This window comes from Narcine bancroftii, chromosome 14, assembly GCF_036971445.1.
Source record: "Narcine bancroftii isolate sNarBan1 chromosome 14, sNarBan1.hap1, whole genome shotgun sequence".
Classification (NCBI taxonomy): Eukaryota; Metazoa; Chordata; class Chondrichthyes; order Torpediniformes; family Narcinidae; genus Narcine; species Narcine bancroftii.
In genome coordinates this window covers 50,674,023-50,692,741 of record NC_091482.1, presented here as the reverse complement: position 1 = coordinate 50,692,741, position 18,719 = coordinate 50,674,023, and the positions used below count along the sequence as shown (strand labels likewise).

Below are 18,719 nucleotides of genomic sequence, written 5' to 3'. Positions count from 1 at the left end.
ACGCAACCCTGAGATTCTTTTTCCTGTGGGCCAGGCAGAATTACTACGTATTGGTTGGGCAAAAAAAAACTGTAAACAAATAAAGAAATATAAATAAACTGACTGTGCAATATAGAGGAAAAAAATCATTAAAATACACAAGTAAGAGTCCTTAAACAAGTCCCTGAATGAGTTTGTCGTTGAGGAGTCTGATGGTGGCGGAGTAGCAGCTGTTCCTGAACCTGGTGGTGCGAGTCTTGTGGTGCGTATGCCTCTTTCCTGATGGTAGCAGCGAGAACAGAGCGCTTGCTGGATGGTGTGGATCCTCGATGATTATTGATGCTCTCCGACGGCAGTGTTCCCTGTGGATCTTCTTGATGGTGGGAAGGGTTTTGCTTGTGATTACCTGGGTTGTGTCCATTAACATTTGCAGGGTTTTCCACTAAGAGGTGTTGGCTTCCCCATACCGGACCGTGACGCAGCCAGTCAGCACACTTCAACCACACATCTGTGGAAATTTGTCAGGGTTTCTGATACGATTGTAAAATCTCTTTATAATCTACAACAGCCAAGAAGATATTAGCCTGAAAATCATAATGTGCTAATTTAAAATCAGTTTATTTTCATCCATGTCAGCAAGATTGTTTATTAATTAATTACTTTGAAACAGATGTGCTCTGCGGTTTGCCTTTTCAAGTTTGGGGATGAGATGAGTCACCACACAAATGTTGATCTGACATCTTATTACATTTATTGAATCTGCTGCTTTTCAAAATTATGCCAACAATTCTAGTATAGTTCACATTGTATTAAACGGTGAAGTTCCCATGGAATAAAATCACTACTTTGCCTCTCCAGGTGAGACTCTGAGTCTAATATGATTGCTGTGTCACCTCATCTTCTTTGGAAGTATTCCCACCTTCTCATTGGACATTGAAGTGTTGAAGTTACAATCCCAGATTTAGGTACATCTGCTTGTATTGTACAACTACCACTACTAAGGTGGTCTTTGGTCTTGATCCATCCAGCCATGTTTGGTCCGTTGCAATAATGTGGATCTGCCAGTGGCTATCCATTTCAATTCCCTGTCCCATTCCCTTGCCGACATGTCTGTCTATGGTCTCATGCCCTGCTAGACTGAGACCACCTGCAAATTTGAGGAACAACACCTCATATTCTGTCTAGGCACCCTCTGTCCAGATGGCATTAACATCGATTTCACCGGTTTTCATTAGTCCCACCCCCATCTTTCACAATGTCTACTTTTCTCCAGTTTGATCTCATTCAATTCCCTTTCCCCTCTGTCTCATTTCAGAGAGCAAAAAATACACCCCCCTCCCCTATCAATTCTCACCTATACTCTCTCCTGTCCTCTTATTATATCCAATGAACATCTTTTTTCTGTTGATCTGTACTCCTCCCCCTCCCCTCCCTTTTCACCAGCCTTCTAATATAAGTGCCCCCCTATTCTCTCCTCACACCTTGAGGGAGGATTCGTGCCTGAAACATCCGCAATATACAGTGAGACCTCGCTAGAACCTGATTCGTTAATCTGCGGAATTGCTTAAAGCGTGGGTTGTCTGTGGACCCCAGACATTGATTTTAGGAGGCCAGGCGAACAGCCACAAACTCAAAAATGGATTCTTATTTACAAGAGGTACAAGGACTGCCTAAAGAAATCTCTTGGTGCCTGCCACATTGACCACCGCCAGTGAGCTGATCTCGCCTCCAACCGTGCATCTTGGTGCCTCACAGTTCGGCGGGCAGCAACCTCCTTTGAAGAAGACCGCTGAGCCCACCTCACTGACAAAAGACAAAGGAGGAAAAACCCAACACCCAACCCCAACCCACCAATTTTCCCTTGCAACCGCTGCAACCATGCCTGCCTGTCCCGCATCGGACTTGTCAGTCACCAATGAGCCTGGAGCAGACGTGGACATACCCCTCCATAAATCTTCGTCCACAAAGCCAAGCCAAAGAGAGAGAAGAGAGACAAAATGTGCATGTTAACATGTGGAGTTTAAAGGTCTTATTACAGGGTTTGAGTCACAGTTTTCCTGCTTCCTGAATCATGAAGTATATGCATCTGTTCCGCGACTTGACTGTAACACGGTATGAAATCTTGGACCCCAACTACCATGTTCTAGTGAGGTTTTACTCTATCTTTATCTCTTATGGGCGCTGAGAAACCTGCTGAGTTCCTCCAGCATTTATGTGTTTTTTACAGCCATGTTCCTCGACAGGTTAACTGAGGGTGGCTTGCCATACTAGTAGATATTGGTGCAGTGGTATTTCAGTTCCAGTCTGTGAGGAGTTTGTACGCTCTCCCTGTGTCTGCGTGGGTTTCCTCCAGGCGCTCCAGTTTCCTCCCACTTTTCAAAATGTACAGGGGTCATAGATTAATTGTAATATTTGGGCAGGGCATCCTCATGGGCCGGGAGGGTCTGTGGCAGTGCTGTATGTCTAAATTTAAAATTTACTTCTGACTAAGATGCTCAATCTATTTCAGCCACATTCAGAGGATTAACGAGGGCTTAAAGATAATGCAAAATTTTTGTGGAGACCAAGTATGCTCTCTGCTATTCACAATCACACTCACCCCCCCCCCCCCAAAAAAAAATTGTCCATCAAGAAAAGCATAAAGCTTAAAAGGATAGGTTAGTCAACAATGTCAGGTCATTCCACCATTCAATTGGTTCATGGTTGATTGATCTGTAACTTAACTCGATTTAGATGGACACTGCTTTTTAATCCCTTGATACCTTTGCATACATACAAATCAATTTATCTTGAAGATTTTAATTAAATTTGGATCCAAATGTCATTTTGGAACAGGATCCCCAGGTGTCCATTACACTGAACAGCTTTGGATGTATTTCATGGATTTTGGGTTGCAGACCCTAAAATTTTCCTATCATGTACCTTTCTTTAACTTTCATCTATTTTGTGATTTTTAATTTAATGTCATTTTTTTAAGCCTACTAGTATTTTGCCCTCAAATCAAGATGTTTTGTTCAATCCAAGCATGCCTGGGCACGCACTCAGTGCAAATGTTGTCTTAGGCCGAGACATGCTTAGTCAGGATAGATGCGGACAGACGATAAAGGCAGCTCACATGTACAGATGCTGTGCATTACATTGATTGCAGACTGAACACATGTTGATGCACTTGTTCTTCAGGCAATGGCATAGTGAGTGTACTTAACAACGACATTTATTGTCATCAAGCAAAACAGCAGAAATGTCTCGTCCATATCGCAACAGCTGCGATGCATTCTGTTAAATTTGTGGCATGTATATGCTTAATGCTGGATTCAATAAAAATTCCTTTAATTTTTCTCGAATTTCCTACGTGATTCAGCAGACTTTAAATGATTGATGTGTTCATCTTGACGTTGTCTATTATAATCCTCAATTTTTTTTTCAAGAAGCAAACTTTTTGAAAGCATTCGTTGTCCAGTGTTATTTGTTCTGTGAATATTTGCTGCATTCCTGATTAACAAGCCTCTTAATTTTAAGATTTTCTCCTCTTGCTCTGATTCCCAAAGTCCTAGCAATGATAAATATCTTTAACCAATGCATCTAATAACTTAGTTCCCCTTTCATCACCTCTCAAGGGAAAGCAAACCAATGTTTCTCAGCTTGTCTTTTCTCCCCCCATTTAAGCCATGGTCTTTCTGTGGTCAAATGTCACAGCTAAAATGGCTTCACCCTCCCCACTATCAATATATATTTCATGACACCATATGGTCATGGGACACAGACCCTTTGTCCCAATGTGTCCATGTCAGGAGCTCATTACTGAAATTAAACTCCTTTCCCTTCACCTGTAATTTGTATTATATGTGGTAATGACCACATCAAGGCAAATCATGCAAAATATTTAAGAAGATTTCCACAGATTGGGAATTGTTAATATAAATAATCAATTATTTACTTTAAAAAACAACAGATTTTTGTGAATGGAGATGGTGTGCAGGCCAACCATCTTTGACATATTCTCGTACATAATTTTGACCAGCCATTCTCATCCTTTTTTTGGTTATGGCCCACCTTTCAACTCTGCCCAAAGCTAATGGGCTCCCTTTCCTGTGAAGCAGCCAAGTTTTGGTTTCTTCTGCGCTTCTCCCCTAAGGTCTACATACAAAAGATATGTTAAAAAATTAACAGGTGAAAAGAACTCAAGCCTTTTACTTAAGTGTGTTTTGGCCTCCAACAAGGTAGGGGGGGAGTGGTGGGCTGTAAGGGCCCCTGTTGGGAATGGCTTACTCAGTACATTGAGAGCAGCATGTCTTCCTTGTTGGGTGATGTTTGGTTTGCAAAGGACTGGTGGCCAGTACACATTAGCATTCTTAGTCTTTGGAGAACCTTTAATACCTCCCTAATCAATTCAAAGGACAAAGGTAATTAATGTCTTTCCTCTTCTGCAGTGCTGCAGTGTACCCTGAGACTCCCAGTTATGGCTCTAAAGTAGGAATGGAATGAATGCCACCATGCAGCCATGTGTAAATGAAGAGATAATTCCTTCACACAGAGCCAGAGGGTGGCAGAGGACAGAAGTACTGGGTTGCAAGTCATGTCTTCACTCATGATGTGATCAAGTGGTGAATTTAATGGCAAATCTTTGTCTGCCTTTAGGCAGACGGAAGGCGATTTTGTGTGTTATTACATTTCTGATTTTATTACATGACAATAAATAGTATCTGATCTGATCTGAAAACTGCCCACCACTTACTGGGATTTATGATGCATGCCAACCTAAATGCTGGAAATATTACTCTTCAATCCAGCTGGACATAAATTAATTTAAATTCCTTAAATTTTTGGAGGAGTTGCTCACGTTACCGTCACTATTATCTAAGCTAGTCCAGCTGCGGTAACTTCCTGCTGGTTTTAAATTGGACGGTATGTAGAAAGAATATGTTAACGTCCAAGGAAGCCATCAGTTCCCTGTATCTTCGATACAAAACGCAATTGGAGGTTAATAGTTTAAAAAAACATATACTCTCATGAAACTCTGACCTCAAATTATATTGTTTAAGAAATGTTCCAAATGATTATTTTTCTTGTCCTTCATGAGTTCCACCAAGTGTGGGTGAATAAAAGCAGTCTGATGTGTTCCAGCAGAAGAGGTCAAAGTGAGAACTGTGTTGGATCAATCTCTCATTTAAGTTTGCAGTGAACTCTAACCCACTCACCGGTATGTGGTATCATAGAAATCTGCAAGCTAAATATTTGGATCTATCCAAGGTTGGCATATCCTCAAATTAAGAATAGATTAAAAATGACTACATTCATTACAGTAATATTTGGATAAAATCCAACATAGTAAACTGGCTTTAAAGAAAAAAAATGATCTATTAAGTGATATCCATTCAAATGAAAAATGTAATTAAGGTGTTTTAGGTTCCATGGCGGAGTACATCAGAAGTTTCATATCACCAGACGTATAAATATTTTACAAACCTTTGCATCATTTTTTTTTTCCGGCAGTGATATATTCAGCAAGTTCTGTGATTTATTTTATGCCACGTTAAAACATCATGTTTTGGGCTCCAGGCAAGAATGGATTATTGAGGTGTAGAGCTTTCATTCGCAGCAATAAATTGCATTCAGACAGAGAAAACTTCAGGACAGAAACAGGCCCTGTCACCGAACTACTTTTCTGCCCTTGTCCCACTGACCTGCGCCTGGACCATAGTGTGAAGAGAACAGTCTTTTCATGCGGTCATGTATAGCAGGGTTGGAGCAAAGTCATTTGAGCTGGCAGAAGCTGGGGTATTTGATTTTTAGCTGATCAGAGATTTAATGTTTTATTTTTAATTAAAAATTTAAATTTAGATATACAGCACAATAACAGGCCCTTCCAGCCCATGTGTCCAACAACCCCGGTAGATTTTTTTTGAAAGATGGGAGGATAAAAACTGGAACTAAAAACTGAACCGCACAGACACAGGGAAAATGTACAAACACACAGTGCCGGATTTGAACCTGTGTCACAGGCACTGTAACAGTGTTGCGCTAACCATCCCACCCTCCTACCAGTCCAAATTTTTGAATTGAACTTATTTTAAATTTAGACATAGAGCACGGCAACAGGCCCTTGCGGCCCACAAGCCCATGCTGCCCAATTGACCAGCAACCCTGGTACATATTTTTTTTGGAAGGTTGGGTAGAAACTGGAGCCCCCTGAAGAAACCCACACAGACACAAGTAGAACGTACAAACTCCTTACAGACAGCAGGCGATTTGAACCTCGGTCCTGACCACTGGCTCGGAGCGGATAACGGCGTGGCGCTATCCAATATGCTAACCGTGCCGCCCTTCTATCTTAAATGTCAACACGGAACCTGTATTTAGCAATTTAGCTGACGGCTCATTCCGCACTCTCACTGCTTTTTTCCTGAGGAAATTCCCCTTTTTTCCTGAGGAAATTCCCTTTTTTCCTGAGGAAATTCCCCTTTTGTCCTGAGGAAATTCCCCTTTTTTCCTGAGGAAATTCCCCTTTTTTCCTGAGGAAATTCCCCTTTTGTCCTGAGGAAATTCCCCTTTTTTTCCTGAGGAAATTCCCCTTTTTTCCTGAGGAAATTCCCCTTTTTTCCTGAGGAAATTCCCCTTTTTTTCCTGAGGAAATTCCCCTTTTTTTCCTGAGGAAATTCCCCTTTTTTCCTGAGGAAATTCCCCTTTTTTCCTGAGAAAATTCCCCTTTTTTCATGAGGAAATTCCCCTTTTTTCATGAGGAAATTCCCCTTTTTTCATGAGGAAATTCCCCTTAGCTGCGGTGACTTCCTGCTGTTTTTAAATTGGACGGTATGTAGAAAGAATATGTTAACGTCCAAGGAAGCCATCAGTTCCCTGTATCTTCAATACCAAACCCCTTTCACCTTTAACCCAAGACTTCAAATTTTTATCTCTCCTAATCTCCAAAGCATTTACCCTGTGGGTACCCATTCTTGTTGAAAAATTCTCCACCATGGAGCCATGGAAAACATCATTAGCATTAGGGTCTCCTCCTTATTGTTCCCACTCCTCTAGGCTTGCACAGCTAGCCCCTTAAGGCCTAAGGCCTAATGGAACCCCGCCTTAAAGCCAGCTCAATGAAAAAAAGAAAAACGTGAATTTTCCTTTCTCTGGAGAAGACCTATAAGCTGATCAAGCAGTGTCAGGAGCCATCTTCCGGAGCTGAGGGAGCTGGGACGAGTGGTGCAGTAGCGCGGCGCATCACCGTGATGTTATCCATATGCGCCAGCAAGTGAAAAATTCATATAGACATTCCCTCCCACCCAAAAGAACAAAACACTTTAGCCATCACTAATATGAACAGAGTGAAGATGTGATTGATGTAAGTAATAAGTATCTGGACACAATGAGCTCTTTAAAATTTATGCTGCTGGGTTACGGGCTGGCGACTTCATCAGCCCGCCCCTTTGCAGCCGCTTACAGCAGAGTTGCCTTCCCCCCTGAGTATACCCCCACCCCAGGCAGATCAGAGATCTCTCGTTGAATCTGCCCTCAGAGCTTTCTTGAACGTAAATGAAGCGATGTAAAGGTGGAGAATATTTGTCTTTACATTCACTTTCTTCACTCTAAAAAAGGACTCTCGTCTGAGCCCCATCATCGACCAAGTTCATGGGTTTAAGTCGAACAGTTTTATCATTAGAGCGGGTTCCTCCAACACATTTAGGAAAGAAATAAAGCAGTGACAGAGAGTATTTCATCTCCTTAACAGATGGATCGCCAAAAGCTTTAATTTCTGTGAAATTAAACCTCCAAATGCTCCCAGGTCAGGCAGCATCTGTGGAAAGAGAACCTTTTAGATCAGAGACCTGATCAAAAGCACATTAAACTGAACTTCCTCCTTCCGTGGCATTCAACGGAAGCGGTTAGAGTTTTGTATCGTTTTTGTAATACACAGCAAGTTTGAAAATGAGCCGCAGTCTTTTCATGCGGTTAAATATAGCAGGGTTGGAGGGAGACTGAAGCAAAGTCATCGGAACTGGCAGCAGCTGGTGTATTTGCACACGGTTATTTGCTGATCCAGATTTAATTCTTTTAACTTTAACGATGCAATGTAACAGAAGGCCCTTCCAGCCCATGGAACCTGTGCAACCCAATTTCAACAAATAATCTACCAATGCTGTATGTTTCGGTGGGTGGGAGAAAACTCCGAGAAATCCACGCAAATTGCAGGGGAAATTGTTGGAGAGAGTGAAATCACAATGCTGGAGAAACTCGGCAGATAGAGCAAAGATAAGGATATATCACCAACATTTCAAGGTTATTTTCATTTTTGCTCTATAAAGTACACCATTTGAGTTTCTCCAACATTATGTTTTTACTTCAACCGTGGTGTTAACTTATTTTAAATTTAGACATAGAGCACAGCAACAGGCCCTTGCGGCCCACAAGCCCATGCTGCCCAATTGACCAGCAACCCTGGTACATATTTTTTTTTGGAAGGTTGGGTAGAAACTGGAGCCCCCTGAAGAAACCCACACAGACACAAGTAGAACGTACAAACTCCTTACAGACAGCAGGCGATTTGAACCTCGGTCCTGACCACTGGCTCGGAGCGGATAACGGCGTGGCGCTATCCAATATGCTAACCGTGCCGCCCTTCTATCTTAAATGTCAACACGGAACCTGTATTTAGCAATTTAGCTGACGGCTCATTCCGCACTCTCACCGCGTGTTTTACTCCTTAGAGACAGTGCTGGATTTGAACCCTGGGCACTGTCCTGTAATAGCATTGCACAAACGCACAATGCTCGTTGTGCCATCCAAGATCTTTATAACCAAGAACTTCATAACATTGCTCTGTTTAAGATCAGTACATTGAGAGCAGCACTGTCCTTCAGCCAATCAATAAGGTCAACCTAACTAATTCTGAACAAATGCATTTGGTTTGTATTCCTCCATAAATACTGCCTGTCCATTGCTCTTTCTACATGTCTCTTAAAAGTCGCTGTCATATTAGCATGTGCCAGGAATTTACACCTCTGTGGGTAAACAAATCTCGTTTAAACTTTCCCCCTTCATCTACAATCTCTGTCTTCTCGCGACATTTCCATCTCTAACATCTATCCCAGAAAGGTGTGCAGAGGCCAGGCGGAGTACATTCCTTTGAAATGCGGGCTGCTTTTTCTCGATGCAAGTTGGATCTTATAAAACAGGCACAGTTCTGAGGTGTGCACCGATGTGCACAATATGAAATTGATTGAAAGAAATGCACAGCTAAGTAAAGGCATCAATAAGTCGTGCAATCTTCAGTTTAGTTGTGGTGTTAAGGATGTAGTCATTGAAAACTGCAAAATAGGTTCAGGAGCAGGTGCTACCCCTTCTCCATCAGACTCCTCAATGATAAACCCAATCAGAGACTCATTTACATTATCACTTTATTGATTTTTTTTCACTCTGTATTGCATTGTCAGTTTGTTTACATTTCTTTAGTTGTTTACATGTCTACATATCTTCTTGAGAATAGTTTCTTTTGCCCTACCAATAAGTGGTAATTCTGCCTTGCCTGCAGATAAAGGATCTCAAAGTTGTATGTGATGTCATGTATGTCCTCTGACAATCAATCTAAACTTTGAACAAACACACCTCTTCAGCCCACCTAGACATTGCCAAACTATTTTTCCACCTTGCTCCAAACCCCTGCACCCAGAACATAGCCCTCCATATCCATCCCATCCATGCAGTTGTACAAGTTCCTCTTAAATGTAAAAATCGACCCCTCATCCACCCTCATTCCCCCACCCTCTGAGAGAAAGATTCTCCCTAAATGCTTCACCTTTTGTGGAATGACATGCAAAGGTTTCAGGTATTTTTTCCTTCTCATTTCTAACATTGAGAACAAAGTGAGATCTTCCATTGCTGGCAAGTGAGATGATTTGAATCTGTTTAACTACACTTGAAGTTCGAACGGCAGACACAGGCCAAAGAACGTGTTACTGTTGGTTGCCACTCTAAACTATTTATAGGAAGGTTCTGAAGAGAAAAACTAACAAAAAATACTTTCTGATCAGAGTATCACCATACACTTTCTCCAGCTGTAAATCGCCAATGCAAACTGTACTCATCTGACATCTTAAAGTTTGTTTTGGAACTTCCTTTCCACCACACTCTGGGTACATCAATGTCATTCCAGGCTTACACCATTCATTAAATTTGGGGTTGAAAACTTCAAACCAAACTGGGAATTCATCCAAATCCACAGCCCTCAGAAAAATTACCACTGGTATTTGCAGCAGTAAACCTGGTGTCTTTCAGTTCACTGGGCCAATAGCAGCGTCCACCAGGGACTTTAAACAAGTAAAAATGCAAAATGCTGGGTGAAACTCAGCAGGTCAAAGAGTAGCGAAGGACAACCCTGTGATGGTCGGGATTTACTTCTGACTTTAAACAAGTGTTTTGTGAGCAGTGTTAGGAAATGGGATATATTTGGAAGATAATGTATGAAATAGAACTCAGCTTTGCAGGAAATCACAAGATAGATATGTGTACGCAAAAGGCATTCAGGCATCTAATTGTTATTTTAAGGTAGGAAAGTTGATGGGATGATATACACCCAAAATCCTGCTTAAATATATATTTCTGACCATTATGAAGTTTGCTGCCAGGAGGGCTATTTCTTTTAACAAGACATCGTGATAGCCCATGAGACCTGTGCCCAATTGCACCCAATTAACCTACCGAGCCTTCGTGTTTTGGAGGGTGGGAGGAGACCAGACCATCCAGAGAAATCCCACGCTAGTCCTGGGGAGAACATACCTGTTTTTCTCTTCCCAACACCTCATCGGTGTCCATATTCTTTCATTCTAATTTTCGCCTTTTTTTCTATTGTGAAATCGTCTCTAACATCATCCGTCAAAAAAGTACAGAAGATTTTCCTTTTATGATTAGTTATTGTTGATCCAATGCTCAGGAACACCACTGCAATCCCTGGCATTCTCAAAGGAACTGGATGGAGCGCCTGTGAGATCCTGAGAGGTGTAGATAGGGTGGAAAGTTAGTGCCTTTTATTCCCAGGAGAGGAATAGGAAACATCAGAGGAGATATGTACAAAGTGAAGGGAGGAATGTTTAGGGGAGACATCAGGGTTTTTTTTTAAACACACAGAGAGTTGTTGTGGGTACCTGGAATGCCCTGCCAGAAGTATTGGTGGAGGCTGAAACCTGAGGGGTATTTAATAGACAGGTACATGGATGAAAGAAAAATACTGTTGAGGGTTTCAAGGTAGGAAGGGATTAGTACGTCTTTTTGAAAGGACTATATGGGTCGGCACAACATCGAGGGTTGAAGGCCCTGTACTATGCTGTCGTGTTCTATTATAAGTGAACAGAATTCAGCAAAAGAATTCTCAAAGAGAACGCTAACTGGACGACAAGAAGTATTTTAAATGCAAATGTGTTTTTTTTTAATTTTACAATTTGTAATTAATGTTTTGTGATCATAATTATGTTGAACAATGACCGATTTGGCTGGAGCTCTAGGCTTTACCTTCTGTTAGTGTTCTGCAGCTTGTTGGATATTATTGTACATTATCATTCTTGGCCAGCAACGATCTGGTACACAGTCTCCAAACAAGGTGTTATCCTCAATCCACATTGAAATTCAGTCTGATGAGATCTGTAGGAATTGTTTGAATGTGTTTGCAGTCCATAAATCATCACTAAGAGAAATTTGTGCGGCATTTGATTAAATGCAGTATCATTTACAATCAATACTGTTTGGAACTGAGATGCGTTACTGATTTTAGGCACATTGCATGTCTTATTTCAGTTTTAAGTATCTCCTTGGCTAATCTTATTACATGTATTTGGTTTCCATTTCTCAATAACAGTACTGCTGTTCAGTAACTACAATTTGCTTTTCTTTTAATCCCAAGATAAAGCCCTCAGCCATAAATTCGGTCATTTACTGCATTCTTCTGTTCAAGGTTACAAAAGCCAGTCTTTCAGGGAATCATATAACATATTTAGATCGTTAATAAATAGGATTTTATGGCCATTTCATTGGCATTTGTCTGAAATAATGAATTGCTATCTTTATTGTATACAGTGGGATGAATTTAGGGTACATTTCTTACAAATGGTCGATCTTGAAGTAATCTAAGTAAGACACTTTAAATTTGTGTAACATAAATAAGATTGAAAGAAACTCGAATTAAAACCAGAATGAAGTGAAAACACTCAGCGGTTGAGGCAGTATCCATGGAATTGGAAACTGAGTTTGTTTCAGATCAGAGGCCAAGTTCCAACGAAGGGTCTTGGACCTTTGATGTTAGCTCTGGTTCATTTTCCGCGGATGCTTTCTGACCTGATAGATGTTTCTAGTTTTGCTTCAGATTTATGCATGGAGTTCAATTCAAAGAACCAAGGATAATACAGAGGAAGGAGTGAAACATGAAGTCTGCAGACGCTGTGATTGTAGTAAAAACACAAGGAACTCAGCCGGTCTCGCAGCGTTCATGGAAGGTAAAGGTATATTACCAGCATTTTGTGAAGAAGGTAAATACATTTTTGCCTCCTGTGGATGTTGTGAGACCGGCTAAGTTCCTCCACCAGCTCTCTGTTTATAATGCAGGGCAAACTCTATTAATTTTGATGATGGAGGCATCATATTAATTGAGATTTAATGATCTGGCATTCACAGGATGAATCCTGAAATACTCTGCTTCAAACCTTGTTTGTCTTGTCAATTCTGTATTTTGTGCAAAAATGAGATCCCACACATGCAACAAGTTTCTTTATAAGAGCGCAAATGAAATTAGTATTCAGCTGCTTTACATCAACTTTACCTCAGATTGCCAGACTTCTTTCTTAACCAGACATTTCCTGGTATCATCATTTTACCCAGAACACCACAGTAAACATCCAATTTTTTTTTAAGTATGCCTGTAAAAATGGTGCCAAATGTCTGATATATAAAATACAGCATTGTGTATCATATACCATTTACAGAGGACTGAATATTTGGTGCATGCCTTTGGAAGCATTGCCTGAAAACGCCACCAGATTTGGTTCAGTAATTAATCAATAAAATGTTATGAGAGCGGCTCTGGTCCAGTCACTACCTGGCATTTCAGTTGATGCAGTTACTCAGAGTAGTACTCTCGGGGGCGCAGGGGGTAGGGGGTGGCGGGGAGGAAGGCCGCCAGTGGTTCCTGTGGTGCTGGCCGCACTCCTCCCGGCCTATTGCAGGGGGCAGCCACTGAACCAGCAGGTAGGCAACCTGGGAGGCTGGCCCCACCAACCTGCTGTCGATCACCGGCCTGTTTAAAGACTCAAGCTGAACCCTTTAGGGACAGTCGGGCACCAGGAAGGTACAGAGACCTGGTGTGTACAAGTTTAAGCTGCTTAAAGGCTGTTGTAGAGTCTGCGGACTTTGTGTCTGAATTCTTCACACAACAGTGCTCACAGTTCCACATTATTGTTTTTTTTTAATTTATACAAGGTAACCTTGATTAGAGGGAGGGGGTAGATTAGATTTAGTTTTTAGTTTTTTTTTAAACAACTTATTTCAACAAATAGGTTTAACACGGTTGCATAGATCATTTCAATTTAATTGTTTTTGAGGTATTATTAAACAATTATTGATGTAGTTTTATCGACCATTTTGCTTTTTTTGTGCGTGCTTACAAATGAATTGTTCTGTGATTTTCCATTCTGTATGTTTCCTTATATGTTAAACTCAATAAAAATATTTTAAAAAGAAAGGAGTGGTTCTGCCAACGACAATAAGAAGGGGAGAACTTTCTCAGTCCTTCATGGTTGATGTCTGATGTTTCATCTCTGATTGTCATATTAAAGTTGAGAAAAGCACTATTTAACTGCAAGTTTTCTTCTTTTCTACTCTGTAAACCAGCAGCTAGACAACAGTGGTAAACAACCTGCTCTCGTTTATGTAGCTGGGTTGGACCACTAAGTACACTGAAAAAGTTATGGAATGTTTAAATTATTAAAAATGAACACCCAGTTGGACCTATCATTTTAGAAAAAATATTTATTTGGCAGCATGAAAAGGATGATAATTATATTGTGACCCTGGTGCAAACAGAATGGAAAAAATGGATTATCTAAATTTGTAAAGTTCCTGCATTAATATCAACTTCTCTGGCTTTCGTTAACCACCCCCCCCCCCCCCCCCACCACCTTGTTTCTCCTTTCCCTGTCTCCTTTCACACAATTAACACCTGTTGTTGGTCTGGATTGCTCCCCATTGTTTGAATTCTGAGACTTTCTGATATATCCTGCTTCTGACTTTTCCTTGAAGAAGGCCTCAGGTCTGAAACGTCGGCAATATATCTTTGTCTCCTATAGATGCCGAAAAGACTGACCGAGTCCTCAGCATTATGCAGATGGGTCTGCAGCCCATCGTGTTTCCCTCTCTCTTTCTCAGTTCTGATAAAGTGTCCTCGTCCTAAAACGTTAAATATTTCTCTTTCGAGAGATGCTGCTGAACCCAATGTGAATTTCTCCAGTGAATTTCTGATTTCCACTGTTTACATTTTACTGTTGAACAATCTGGCACCAGTGCATTTGTGGGCTCCAGTGGAAGAATTTGATAGATTGTTAAAATTTGAGTTGCAAAAGCTAGACCCCTGTTTATTTGTTTATTTGACCTTGAGCTTGCATTGGTTCTCATTGTTACAGTGCAGGAGGTCACAGCCAGAGAGATCGTTTTACATGTCTTCACCTTCATTCCTCTCCCTGTTCTTTTGACCACATAGTCAGGCCTGGTCAAGTCCCTAGAAGCCAAAGTATACACTTTGGGACACATTTAAAGCAAATAGCACAGTCAAAAGAGCTTAACTACCTTGTAAAGACAACATGTTGCGAGAGAAATTCCTTTTGATCCACCCACCGTTCCCCCGCTGTCTCTCCCCTCGTCCCAGCCTTTAAGGCCACCTAACTTTTTTCTCTCCCCTCTCTGCTCCCTTGTCCACTCCTCCCTCCCCACCAATCATCCCCTTGGGACCTACCCCTGTGACCGCAGGAGATGCTCCTCTTGCACCCATGCCTCCTCCTTCAGCACCTTTCGAGGCCCAAAACAAACAGCCCTTCCAACTGAAGCAACATTTCACTTGTGGATCGATCTGCAGGGGTCATCTGGTGCTTCCCCTGTGGTCTCCCCTAGATCGGAAAGATTGAGCGCAGACTGGGAGATCGCTTTGTTGAGCACCTCGGCTCTGACCACCGCAATCTCTGATTTCCCAGTGGCCACCCATTTCATTTCTCCATCCCATTCCCATGCCAACATGTCTGTCCATGGGTCTCGTGCACTACCAGACTAAGACCACCCATAAGTTGGAGGAACAACACCTCATCTTCATTGTTGTGTTTAAAATAATGAGTAGAATCGGTAGAGGCAACAAATGCTTTACTAAGCAAGATAAATTTATTTACACTACTGGGAAGGGGGTGGGGGAGAGCTTGCAGCTTGTGACCACAGCCTTCCGTATACTCCCTACTAACCAGCCAGGTACCCCGCACATGTGCAGTACACCACTGTAAATATGGAGGCGGCGGCGCAATTGCAGCAAGAGTAGAACAGCCTTAACTACAGCTGCCTACATTCCCCTTCTTGAGATGGCCCCCACACATATTGTATTCCACATCTACATATATCAAACCAACAGCAACTAAGCAAAATATATATACATCCAGCTCAGACCTGATATCGCGGGTTAGGCCTGCAAATATGCCCCGCCTCCTTTTTATAGAATCCTTCTTCAGAAGTTGCGGCTTGCGGCAGCTAACCCTCATTTGCAGTTGTTGGGATGCTGTCTGGAACAGAGATGGGGCTCCCTATTATTTTTGGGTCCTCTGGGTCTCTATATTCATCTGTTCTTTGACCGGGAGGATGTGCCTTCTATTCCTCCAGTATGTTTTTCCCCCTAACTTGATGATGTATGACCTTGGCTCATTGTCACCCTCCAACGGGTTGGCATTAAAATCAACTTCTCTGGCTTTCGTTAACCCCCCCCCCACCACCTTGTTTCTCCTTTCCCTGTCTCCTTTCACACAATTAACACCTGTTGTTGGTCTGGATTGCTCCCCATTGTTTGAATTCTGAGACTTTCTGATATATCCTGCTTCTGACTTTTCCTTGAAGAAGGCCTCAGGCCTGAAACATCGGCAATATATTTTTGTCTCCTATAGATGCCGAAAAGACCGACCGAGTTCTCAGCATTATGCAGATGGGTCTGCAGCCCATCGTGTTTCCCTCTCTCTTTCTCAGTTCTGATAAAGTGTCCTCGTCCTAAAACATTAAATATTTCTCTTTTGAGAGATGCTGCTGAACCCAATATGAATTTCTCCAGTGAATTTCTGATTTCCACTGTTTACATTTTACTGTTGAACAATCTGGCACCAGTCCATTTGTGGGCTCCAGTGGAAGTATTTGATAGATTGTTAAAATTTGAGTTGCAAAAGCTAGACCCCTGTTTATTTGACCAGATAAAGAGAATGTGTGGAGAGGTTGAATTACATTCTGCATCTGAATTTATGTTAAAATTGCCTTGTAATTTTGCAGGGTACGATTGTTGGATTCTGCAAGACTTCAAGTTCAGAATATCACAAAGCAAGATGCTGGTCTTTATGGATGTACCATTACCAATGAACTAGGAACAGATAGTGAAACCTCATTGTTATTGTATTCAGGTGAGATGATATTTGGGACATTTAAATTTGATCTAAATAGTCCCTTTATTCAACTATTTGGCAGAAATTTGATGCGTTCTTAGAAATATTCAGGCCCAAGTTCAAGTTTATTTATCTTCCGATTGTAACAGTACTGTGATGTTTATTTTACTGTAATAAAGAAACTTGGGCTCTTTTAAAACAATTATACTTTATTCACTATAGAATAGACCTTTTGAGGCATCCATCTTGAATTCCTGACCTGCAACATACTAGTCTCTGACTCCCTCTAGTGGTCAGAAGGATCACTATCACTCTATCATGACATTCCCTTTCCTTGAGATGTTTAACATGACACACTAACACAGTATTCATTTCAATTTAAATTTCAACACAAATGTAAACGCAGCATGAGCAGCCCAAACGTTTTCAGGGTGCAGTTGTTTTTCTTTTAGAAATTCGGTCTATCATGTGCTTTGATAACGTGTGGATTTTCTTAATACAGGCATACCATGTGATGTTTCTTTTATTGTAATAAAGAAACTTGGGTTCTTTTAAAACAACTATATTTTATTAGCTATAGAATAGACCTTGTGGAGGCATCCCCCCAGCTGCGATGAACTAGTCTTTGACTTCCTCTAGTGGTCAGGAGGATCAATAGCACACTATCAAAACAAGTACAACCTGACAAAACAGTGTTCTCCGGTCCACAATGCAAAAACAGTGCAAGCACACATAGATATAAACCACATACAGATATAACACACATACAAACAGGTGATGCACATACACAGAACCTAAATACCTGTTTTATCTACGTAAATTAAAAATAAATATTATTAATAAATAGTAAAGTTGGAGGGAGTTGTTTCCACAGTTCAGCAGTCGCACCCACCCATTACTCAGCCTGGTGGACCTGGCTCTAATGCTTCTGTATCTCTTTCCAGATGGGAGTAGTTGGACAATCCTGTATGCAGGATGGTCGGGGTCCTTCCATATTTTCCGAGCTCTCTTTAAACAATGATACTGATAAATACTTTACAGAATTCTATTCACAAACACAAAATTGAATTGATAGCTGACATTTTGGTGACCTTCTCATTAAAGTCAGGGATTAATTGCAGGTATCCATCTATAAATGAGGTCCACCAGATGTGATGGCTGAGTTGTTAATTTGTCATTTATCCACTCTTCAGTCAATGAATAAAAGCTCTTACTCAACAGAGATTGAAAATTCTATTTTTTTTACATTGTTCGTACATGTGCTGCTTTGGAGAGTTGCACTAGAAATGGTATTTATGCTGCGTATTGCTTAAGAATCTTAGCAGAAAGTGAATCGAAAATCAGGTTTAGCAATCTAAAAGAAGTTCCAAGAGGTGCCTTCTACTTTAATGAATTTTTTAGAAGGATCACTCTCTATGTTCATCAACTCTTAATCTTCACAGTGAAAGCCTAGTATTCGGGAATCCCTGTGTTTTTCTTCTTCAGTCAGTTTTATCTCGAGCCTTCCATACAGGTATTCCCCAACTTACGTAATTGGGACTGAAGGATCGGCCGTACCTCAAAATGGGCGCAAGTCGGAATGTTGCCCACGCGCGTGGAGTACCGAAGTCTTAAAGCAAACTTTTTAATCAAATGTTGTATTTGACAAATTATCACAGGGATACAGGGCATGTAAGAGCCAAAATGTGCGTAATTACTTTGTTAATTACTGGGCGCAGCCATCTTAATTCCTGTGCGCATGCACGAGTCTTCAATTGGTGCATGCCCAGTGGGTTCGCAGATTGGAGTTCAGTGGGCACTTAATTCGCTCACATGGTTTGAATTGTATATGATTTATTGTATGTTTTTATCGTGATCGATGCGATTCTATCTTAAATTCTGGTCAACGTTGATTGTGTTTCATTGGCTGGTCCACCAGCATCGTGACAATAAAGTGTCTCATCGTTATCATCGTCAACAACAACCTTCTGGAGTTTTTCTCCTGTCCTGAGAGTTGGCACCTCATACCAGACAGATTGCTCTACGTGGTACACCTGGAAAAGGTTTTGAGTGTCTCTGGTGGCATAGTGAATCTCCTCACAAAGTATAGCC

The 18,719-nt window shown here is 41.3% G+C and overlaps 1 protein-coding gene across 1 annotated transcript in view; it reads left to right on the top strand.

Annotated features, from left to right (window-relative positions):
* The window catches only part of LOC138749786 (ADAMTS-like protein 3), a 428,872-nt gene that overhangs the window by 356,887 nt on the left and 53,266 nt on the right, over positions 1-18,719 (top strand). Inside the window, exon 20 of the mRNA XM_069911655.1 lies at positions 16,519-16,646. Coding sequence (XP_069767756.1) covers positions 16,519-16,646 — 128 coding nt within the window. The remainder of the gene's footprint in view (positions 1-16,518; positions 16,647-18,719) is intronic.